General features: G+C 65.9%; 1 protein-coding gene across 4 annotated transcripts; it reads left to right on the plus strand.

Moving 5' to 3' along the window:
* The first annotated feature begins 317 nt into the window (after positions 1-317).
* Positions 318-8246, plus strand: MEIS3 (Meis homeobox 3). Of its 4 annotated transcripts, none has more exons than XM_062176994.1 (13): positions 318-405; positions 1621-1784; positions 1879-2038; positions 2129-2179; positions 2763-2813; positions 2933-3082; positions 4545-4656; positions 4802-4950; positions 5566-5642; positions 5769-5827; positions 5912-5992; positions 6238-6306; positions 7846-8246. In XM_062176994.1, exons 1-12 carry the CDS (start codon positions 394-396, stop codon positions 6285-6287), a joined length of 1116 nt encoding a protein of 371 aa, XP_062032978.1. In that variant the 5' UTR covers positions 318-393; the 3' UTR covers positions 6288-6306; positions 7846-8246. The 4 variants fall into 4 exon arrangements, with proteins under 4 accessions (XP_062032978.1, XP_062032980.1, XP_062032977.1 ...); XM_062176996.1 differs by having other exon boundaries at positions 2984-3082; XM_062176993.1 differs by having other exon boundaries at positions 319-405; positions 4784-4950; positions 7846-8245.
* The last annotated feature ends 1869 nt before the right edge of the window (positions 8247-10115 follow it).

Here is a 10115-nt window from a genome sequence, read left to right on the forward strand (position 1 = left end):
AACTTCCGGATGTGACCGCAGCGCCGGGGAGAGCGCGAGGGGCGCGCGGCGGGAGCGCCGCACCCCGGCCCGGCCCCGCGCCCGCTGCCGTACCCCCGCTCGGCCGGACTCGGGCGGCCTCGGCGCGTCCGGCCCCGGGGCAGGGACTGGGGCCTGGGGAGGGGCCGGGGCGCCCCTGCCCGCCGGCGCCGCGCGGCGATGAGCCCCGGGCCGTGACCCCCGGGGAGGGGCTGGGGTCCCGGCTCCGAGCCCCCGCCCTGCCCGGCACCGGCCGTTGACGGCGCTGGGGGGCGCCCGGCGTCCGCGGCGCGGGCCTCGGGGGCCGCTGCCCCGGCTGCGTCCTCCCCAGCGCCGGGCTCTGGAAGGACCCGGCAGCGGCGGCCGCGTCAGCCCATGGCCCGGAGGGTAGGTCCCGGTCCCAGGGCGGCCGGCGCCCGCGCGCGCTTCCCCGCCCCGCCGCCATCCCGCCCTCGCCGCCGGCCCTTTCTCTGCCTCCCGCTCCCTGCCCCCGGCTCTGCCCCTTCCCTCCCCCAGGTCCCCCTCTTCCTAGACCTGGGTCCTCCTCTCGCTGCCCCGGACCCCCTTGTCCGTCCTCCCGGGTCTCCGTGGCCCCGGCCCCATCTCTCCCCCTATCCCCACCCCAGGTCTCCCCTTCTCTCTGAACCTCGGTGCCCCGCGCTGCCCTCCAGCTGGGAGCCTTCATCATCCCCCACCCCCCTTCCTGCTCCCCCCCCCAGGGCAGGGGCGGGTCTCCCCAGGCTGCCCAGAGGGGGCTGTGTCTCCCTTTGGGTTCTGGGCTCCAGGTGCCAGGAGACAGGCCAGGAGGGCAGAGGCAGGAACACGGCAGGAGGTGGGGACCCCATTTCGCAGTTGGGTTCAACTCCAGGGCTCAGGAGAAGTTAGAAGAGCCAGTGGGAGAGGGGTTGAGACCGATGCAGGCAGGTCCTGCCAGGAGCCGGGGAGCAGCCTGTGCCCCTCTTTGGAGTCTTGTGCTCTTGGAACCTCAGCATCTTCACCTGGGGCCGACCTGGCTGCCCGGCTGCGGTGCAGTGGGCACCGGGCAGGGAGATCTCGCCCCCACCCATGGTTCTCCTGGCGTGTGTGTGTGGAGCTGTCCACCCCTGGTGCGAGGCTACTGTGTGCCAGGTGCCGGCCCCCTCACCCACTCCTGTGCCGGGTGCCTGCACGTGGGGCTGTGCAGCCTGAGTGTGCAGGGCTGGGTGAGACAGACGGGGTGTCGTGTGCAGCCGTGTGCGTGGTGGGCACACATGGTGAGGGCGTGACAGCTTGTTTGCACACACTCAGGTGTGCGTGTCTGACAGCTGGAATGAACAGCCCCGCGCGGAAGCTTGTGTACAAACAAGGCACTGTACCGCAGGAGGTGCCTGGGCGGGTGGACCCTGCCTCTCCCTCCCCCACCCGCTCAGGCTCTGGCTGACCCTCCCCTGGCCAGCAGTCACCAGAATGTGAGCTCCCCGCATTCTCATTGTGAGCAGCTCGCTCTCTGGGACACTGGGGACCGGGAGGGACAGTTCCCAGGACACGGAGGCTGTCGCCTGGGCGCCAGGTGGGGAGGCTGCTGGGCTGGACAGGGGCCGACCTCCTCCCCGCCCTCCCCAGTACGATGAGCTGCCCCACTACCCACGCCTCCCGGACGGCTTCTCTGAGGCAGCGCCCTCGGCACCCAGAGCCCCCGGGCCCTACGGCCCGCCCCGGCCCCCCCAGCCCCCTGCCCCAGGCCTGGACAGCGACGGCCTGAAGAGGGACAAGGACGAGATCTACGGGTGAGTAGGGGCCAAGGCCTCAGCCCTGCCTCTCCCAGGCTTCCCCTCCTCTGCTCTCTGAACTTCCCCCTTCCCACCCTCCCCCCCCACCCAGACACCCGCTCTTCCCGCTGCTGGCCCTGGTCTTTGAGAAATGTGAGCTGGCCACGTGCTCACCTCGTGATGGGGCCAGCCCGGGGCTGGGCAGTCCCCCGGGCGGCGACGTCTGCTCCTCCGATTCCTTCAATGAGGACATCGCGGCCTTTGCCAAGCAGGTGGGCGCCCGCGTCCTCGGCGCGCCGGGACAGCTGCGAGGAGGGTGGGGGGAGACGGCTGTGCCCTGCCGGCCTCTCTCTTGCCTCCAGGTCCGCTCCGAGAGGCCCCTCTTCTCCTCCAACCCAGAGCTGGACAACCTGGTGAGACTGGGCCCTGCCCCGTGTCCCACCACCCCCAGGAGTCAGCTGAAGGGACTGAGGGGGTCACTGGCCCTGTCCTCAGAGCCTGGTGCTAGTCTGTCCGCTAGCAGCGCTGTGGAGCCTGGAGTTGTTCAGATCCCAGCTTGGAGCGCCAGGGCAGGTGGCCTCACCTCCTCCTGCCTGGGGGCCCCGTGGCCAGCAGTCACTTCCTTCTGGGGTGGGTTGGGGGGGAGCAGCAGGGGCTGCTCTGTCAGTCGGGAAGGCGGAGACACCAAGAGGGAGAGACGCCCGGCTTATCCCTTTGTGCCCCGAACTCCTGTGACCAAATCCTGCAGCAGAGGACTCTGGGAAATGTGGCTGCAGGTGCAGGGGGAAGTGGAGCCATGGGCAAGCATGCGCGGGATGGGGGATTGCAGGTCCCAGCACCTGGGCCCTCCTGTGTCCGGCGCGTTTCTGGGGCTGGCTTATCCTTTTCTCTGCCTCTAACCTGCCCCCTGCTCTGGGTCCCTGTCACTGTCCTCATCACTGCCTCACTCTCGTCCTCTCGTCCCCCCACCTCGGGTCCCTTCCTGTCCCCCCTCAGATGGTCCAGGCCATCCAGGTGCTGCGGTTCCACCTGCTGGAGCTGGAGAAGGTGAGCACCGCCCCGCCCCCACCCCCCCTCCCCGCCCCATCGGGCTCTCTCCCCACATGCACTGCACATCCCAGCCCTGGCCCCTGGGTGGCCCCCCCAGTACCCCGGTGCCCCCCCAGGTCCACGACCTGTGCGACAACTTCTGTCACCGCTACATCACCTGCCTCAAGGGGAAGATGCCCATCGACCTGGTCATTGAGGAGCGCGACAGCGGCTGCAAGGACGACCTCGAGGACTACCCGGCCCCCTGCCCCAGCCTCCCAGACCAGGTGCGGCATCAGAGCGGGAGGGGCACTCACCCCACCCCTCCCTGGCCACTCCCACCGGGGCTGTCTGTGCGGACACCAGCCGCCGGCTGTTCCCGCACGCAAGTGCACGCTCAGCCCCACAGCAGAGGCTGTGCTGGAGCAGCCTCCCGGCCACGTGACGGGGCCTGGGCCACCGCCAGCCCAGGGTAGCGCCCACGCACGCCACACAGCCCGGTGGGCATAGCAGGGGCCTGTCCTTGCAGTTTACCTGGCCCCAGTGCTGGGGGTCGGAGGAGGCCAAAGCCTGGTGCCGGCCGCTGCGGGTGGGGGTGCTCTCTCTCTGCCATCGCGTGCTGAGGGGTTCAGGGGAGACGGAGCACGGTGCCAGCCCAGGTCTGTCTTCCTCCTCTTACAAAGCCACTGCTGCCACCACGAGCCCCACCCCTGCCACCTCGTCAGTCCTGGTTCCCTCCACGGGCCTTTCCCTGTGCACACGTGAGCTCTGGGGATACACAGCCCAGACCCTGCCCCGCAGACACAGCCAGCCAGGGGGTCACGGCGTCGGCACGAACACGTGTGTGTGACCGTCACACTGCAGCCGAGCTGCAGGAGACGCACGCACACCACTGCCACCCGTGCAGGCTGGAAGCGGCAGAGTAAACCCAATGGCCCCTGCCCAGCTCACCAGCCTCGCAGTGCCTCCCGGGAACCACAGTTCCACACACATAGGCAGGGACAGGGAGGGCTTCTCAGCCCAGGCACCCAGGCCAGGCAATCCTGGGGCGTGGAGCTGAAAGCCATGGGCAGGTGGGTACCCGGGGGCTGAGCAGCCGCAGGGAGCAGTGTCCACCCCAGGTCGGAAGCAGGGCCAGCCAATCGGCAGCCCAGAGAGAAGCAGGGCGCCCGGGCCGGTGACCGTGGCTGAGACCTTTGGCAGGAGGACAGAGCCGCCTGGGGCGATGGGACCAACCTGTGTGGTGACAGAGACCCCGCAGTCACGATGGGAGGCCCAGCCCCCTGCACACGGCACCAGGGTGAACCCCCCACACGGAGTACCTCGCGTCAAGAGGACACCCCCACACGCCTTCCTCGGCCATTCTAGACCCCAGAATCTGAGAACTCAAATCTCTTCCCCCTGTAACTGCAGTGTGAGCCCCTCGGCAGCAGAGTCTGAGCTGGACTCATGAGGTGCTATTGACAGGCTTGATTGTGTTCCCCTTCGTTACATATTCATCCACTTGGCTGCACAAGTGTCAGTGAGCTCGGTGCCGAGGCTGCGGGGTGTGCGCCCACGCTGGCTGAACTGTGCCGAGTTCGGGTTCTGAGCTGTGTCCAGGCCGAGGTGAAGGGACTAGCCAAGGTCACATGGCCAAGAAAGGGCAGGGACGGCTCCCGTGCGGGAGGCCTGGCTCCAGAGCCTGCGTTCTTAGAGCTGCCGTGCTGCCCCATGCCTCGGTGCTAACTGCCGACTCTTGTCTCCTAGTCTACCACGTGGATTAGAGACCAGGAGGACAGTGGGTCTGTGCAGCTGGGGACCCCAGGTCCCTCCAGCGGAGGCCTGGCCTCTCACAGTGGGGACAACTCCAGTGACCAAGGTGAGAGCACGGGAGGTGGTCTGAGGATTGAAGTTAGACCGCAGGTGGGACTTGCAGAGGGGCCAGGAAGGCTGAGGGTGAGGGTCTGGGACCCCAGCCCGCCTCTCATCACTGTCTGCACACACAGCTTGCCTGTCACCTCCAGGGGATGGACTGGACACCAGCGTGGCCTCTCCCAGTTCCGGGGGTGAGGAGGAGGAGCTGGACCAGGAGCGGCGGCGCAACAAGAAGCGGGGGATCTTCCCCAAGGTGGCCACCAACATCATGAGGGCCTGGCTGTTCCAGCACCTCTCGGTGAGCGCCCCCAGGGGATGCCCAGGCGCCAAGGGGCGGAGACTCACCTGTGCGCTAAGGCCTTTGCCTCACCCAAATGTGCCCGATGAGGGGCAGAGCTGTCATCTCATTTGCACAGGAGCAGCTGAGGCACAGAGCAGTTAGGGGACTTGCCCAAGGTCACACAGCCAGGAAGAAGTGTCTCAAAGGCAGGCCATCTGGCCTTGACCACTGGGGCACATTGCTTCATGGAGAGAGATGAGAAACTAGATGGGGAGGGGCCACCACAGAGACTTGGGGAGACACTGAGACAGATGCTGAGACAGAAGCAGGGAGAGAAAGAAGGGGTGAGGGGTTAGGAGCGACTCACACCTGGACCCTGTCAGACTCAGGGCCCAGCTGGGCTGTGCCCTACCCTGCCCTGGGGTCCCCTCCCCAGCTCGGCCGCTCAGAGACAGCTGCCAGTCAGCCTCTGACTGCTGGAGGGGGCAGGGTGCCCGCCGGCCCCAAGCTTGGCCACACTGGCCTCCCTGGCTGTCCCCACCCCGCCCCAGCCTGGGATATCCTCCCACGGCCCTGCGGGCCAGGCCTTGGGACCAGGTGGGCAGGTAGGGTGACTCTTGCTGGGGGCCGCAGCACCCGTACCCCTCTGAGGAGCAGAAGAAGCAGCTGGCGCAGGACACGGGGCTCACCATCCTGCAGGTCAACAACTGGTGAGTGGTGGCGGCTGGGCGGCGGGCGCTGTCCACGGTGCTGATGGCGGCCCGAGCCTCAGGCCCCATGCGCTCATCTCCACTGCCCTCCTCTCTCCCTACGGCTGCTCCCGTGGCTGCCCCCAGGTTCATTAACGCCCGCAGGCGCATCGTGCAGCCCATGATTGACCAATCCAACCGCACAGGTACTGGGAGAAGGTGGAGGGAGGGCCGTCGGGCTCCGGGCTCGGAGAGCTTGAAGCGGCTCAGCCTGTGCCCTCCCCACCCAGGGCAGGGCGCGGCCTTCAGCCCTGAGGGCCAGCCTCTGGCAGGCTACCCAGAGACTCAGCAGCAAGTGACTGTCCGGCCTGGTAAGGCCCCGCCTCCCGAGCTAGGCCCCTCCTCCAACAGAGGCCCACTTCCTTTGGCTGTGGGGGAGTGGGGGGTAGAAGAGGCCCCACCTTCCCCCTCCCCCGGGCCCCACCCGCCACGTGCCAGGCCGCCACTTTCTCTAAGAGGGTCAGCGTTGTTTTAGAAGGCGACCCAGTGTGTCCCAGAAGGAAGGGGCCGGTGGGGCATCTAGGGGAGACTCCCGACCTCCCCTCCTGTCTTGCAGGGTCCGTGGGCATGAGTCTGAACGTGGAAGGAGAGTGGCGCTACCTCTAGGGCCAGACTCAGGACAAGGGTGCGTGCCGAGGCCCGAGCTCTGCTGCCCTCTCCTTCCTTCTGGCTCCAGTCACCCCCCTCCCTGCACAGTCATCCTGGACTGAGCTCATCTGTCCGTCCGTCCGTCCGTCCACTCACCTGTCCGTGTTTACCCACCCATCAGGCAGCCTCCCTGCCATGCGCCGTCTGTCCGGCCGCAGGCTCACCACGCTCCACGCTGACCCAGGCAGACCCCCTACTTATCCATGTGTTCAGTCACCCACTGCCTACCCACGCACCCACCCCCGACCCACACCGAGTCCCCACCCCTGGAGAAGCTGTGATCTCACAGGAAGGGGAATCAGAAATCAGTGGCGCCGCTGAAAGCATAAAACTGCTCCGAGGAGGCTGTCAGGGAAGTGGCCTCCGTGGGGCACTGGGGGATGGGTAGGAGTCCCCTGGTAAGCAGTGGGAACGAGCCGGTGCCGGGACCCGGGACTTCGCTCTGGCCTGGCACTGCCGAGGTGGGTGAGACATCCCTGTGTGGTCCTCACGACCACCACCAGGGGGAGACACAGCCACACTCCTTTCACAGATGAGAACCCAGGCTGAGTTCACTTCCAGTTCACTCAGCTCAGGAAAGCAGGGAGCTGTGTGTGCAAAGGCCCAGCGTGAGAGGCAGCCTGGAGTTTTGGACGCACAGCTCAAATCTTGCCCCTCCCTGGAGGGAAACCCTGGACACAGAGCGCTCTGTAGTGTCCACACGTCCGTCCAGTGCACATGTCCCAAGCCCTGTGCCCAGCTGCGTGGTGCTGGGGACAGAGTCACCACCATGCCAGCCAGGCTGCCCTCCTAAGGCTCACAGTCCGGGGGGGGGGGGGGGGGAGACTGACCCATCCCCAGGCAGGGACCACCCAGAACAGGCGGGGTGGGGCCTGCAGGAGCCCCGAGGGGCTGCAGGAGCCAGGCTGGGAAGAGGGCTCCAGAGAGTGCTTCCTGGAGGAGGGAGCCTTCAGACTACAGCCTGGGAGGAGTGTCTAGCAGTGGGGCCAGCAGAGCACGGAGACCCTCAGAGCCACGACACTGCCCCCAGACAGGGGAAGGGTGGGCGATGGGTTCGGGGCCAGCAGAAAGGGCTGGCAAGGCTGAGGCACGGAGGGGACACTGGGGTCTGAGCCAGGGAAGGAGAGATGGACGGGTACATCCAGGCCTGGGAGGCCCATGGGCGGCTCGGCTCTGTGTGGGCAGGCGTGGGCCATGGCTCTGTCAGTGTCACGTGACCTCTGGGGGCCCACTCTCCTGGCACCCCTGCCTTTCTCCCCCACTCCCCACCATCTCCCCACGTCCCACCTCTGGCTGTGGTGTCTTCCCGTCTGTCCCACTCGGCCCTGCCCGTGGGGCTCCCTTCTCTGCTGTGTCTCTACCCTGCTCTCCAGCTCCCAGTCTCCACACTCCTCCCACTGGTCTCTTCCCTCAGTCTCCCCCTGAGACTGCCATGCTGCACAGGGGGCTGACATGGGCCGGCCCTGGGCGGAGACCACGGCCTCATACCTGGTTGGTCCTGCCTCCCCTTCCACAGGCCCAGCCCTGGGCGGAGATCATGGCTTCACACCTGGTTGGTCCCTGCCAGGCCCTCCAGCTTCAGGATCCCCACCTTAAGGCCCCTCTACTCATCGCCTACCTCCCTGGGGCCCCGCCAGGACATGGGGACCTGCATGCCCACCCAAGGATCTCTCAAGGACCAAGCAAGACCTCCAGGCCCTAGGCCCTGGGCCCTGAGCTGAGCACCTGGGCCTGGGTCTACAGAGGACAGTGGCTGGGGCCCCGCCTCTGGGGCAGAGAAGGGAGGGGGAAAGCTGGGGCCGAGGAGGAGGGATGGCCTCCCATCCTCATCTTGGGGAGACCCCTGCCTGCTCCTGCCCTGCACCCTGCTGCCTCCCCCACCGTCCTTCTCTGGTGTCTTCTACTTTTTTTAAAATGATAAAAGTCTTAGAAACACAAGCCACCACTGGCAGTTTCTGTGTCTTCCAGGATTTCAGGTTCTCTTAGGTCTCAGTAATAATAACGCTTGTTCCACTTCCTCCTCCAGCTACGGCTGTAAAACAGGCCCAGAACTGTGGCTCTGAATGGGGCTGGGGGGGCGGGGGAAGGCTCTAGGCTCTGGTTGAGGCCAGCCACGGGCAACAGGAGGGTAGGACCACGTGGCTGTCGTCACCCAGGAGGCTGCGCTTGTTCAGAGAGAGGCCTGGTCAGGCCTCTGCAGGTGCAAGACCCGTCTGGGTTCCAGGGGAGAACTGGACTCCCCCTCTGGGACGCACAGCTCCGGTCTCTGTCCCCTGCGATGTGGATGAGCTGGGCACGGACGGCTGGGCCCCTCCCTGCAGCCATGCCGGCTCCTCCCACGTGTGCCCCTTTTGCGTGCAGCAGGAAACCAGTTTCCCTGCAAAATCACCACCAGAGCCAGCGCTGGCCAAAAAACCAACATGGCTGCCGACTTCATCTCTGCAGTGGCCTTTCACTAGCTACAGGATCACCATGATAAAGGGGCCTGGCTGACACTCCCATTCCCATCATGCACCAGGCCCCATGACACTTCCGAGAGTTCCACAAAAGGGTAGAAAAATGGGTGGCACTCAAGTCCTTTGTGACGATGAGTGTTTCCCCCAAATTCCCCAGGACAGCAGTGGAGTGGATCAGGAACAGAGAAGGAAGGACTTCCCACAATCCCCTCTTAAAGGTGGGCGGGGGCAAGGCAAGGCCAGACTAAGGCTGAGGGCTACTTCAAGAGATGCCACTCCTGCCTGGTACCAGGCAAGGTCTTGCAGCTGGCAGAGGAACCCTGGTGACTGGAGTGGGGGCAGCTGCCTGCCCCCCTCTCCTGCCTGTTCCAGGGACTGGGCATGCCATGGCGGAGGAGGGAAACTGGGCAGGAGGTTAATTGTAACTAAAAATACCTCCCCACTTCCTGGATGCGGGACTCCAAGTGCTGGGCCCCAGTCCTGGGGCTGCCTGGTATGTGGGGGGTGGGGGACATTGCTGTCAGTGGGGTGGGGACGGGGGCCTGCCTGGGTGGAGGAGTGACGGGGGGCGGGGCTGGGGGTGTGTCGCACAGCTGTGGGCTGTGACTGGAGGGATGAGGGTGGGTGTCGCTGGAGCCACCACCAGGTATGGTGTGGGAATGTCACTGGGAAATGGCTGTATCCACCACTTTGTCACACACAGGAGCCCTGGTGCAGGTGCATGTCTCTCAGAGTCTGTGTCCGTGACGATGGCACTAGCGGCTGTGTTTGGTGCTGGGAGAGGGATGTCTGGGTCCTGAGGGCCACCCTGCATTTGCCTGTGACGCGTCTGGGCGGGGTTGGTGTCCGTGCCTGAGCTGGGTGGTGGTCACAGGTCATCGGGCCACCCATGGGTCCAGAGCTGTGAGCAGGTGTGTCCTGACCACAGGATGCCACCTTGCATGCACCTCCCTGATGAGACTCCTCTGTGAGCCAGGCCTTACGGTGGGGACTGAGGTGGAAACCTAAACCCAGTAGGGACAGGCAGGAGACAAAGGCAGCCTGGGCATGGCCATGGGCCTGGCCGTGGCCCTGGCCAGCAGTGTCAGGGCAGCCACCGGAAGGGTCCATTGGGGCCAACATTGTGGCACGGCAGGTTGGGCGTGGCACCTGACACCGGTGTCCGATAGGGGCACTGGTTCAAGTCCTGGCTTCAATTCCTATCCAGCTCCCTGCTGATGGCCTGGGAAAGCAGTGGAAGATGGCCCAAGTGTTTGGGTCCCTGCACCCACATGGGAGACCCGGATGGAGCTCCTGCAGTCTTCTGGAGTGAACTAGTGGATGGAAGTTA

Source organism: Lepus europaeus, chromosome 19 (genome assembly GCF_033115175.1).
Source record: "Lepus europaeus isolate LE1 chromosome 19, mLepTim1.pri, whole genome shotgun sequence".
Classification (NCBI taxonomy): Eukaryota; Metazoa; Chordata; class Mammalia; order Lagomorpha; family Leporidae; genus Lepus; species Lepus europaeus.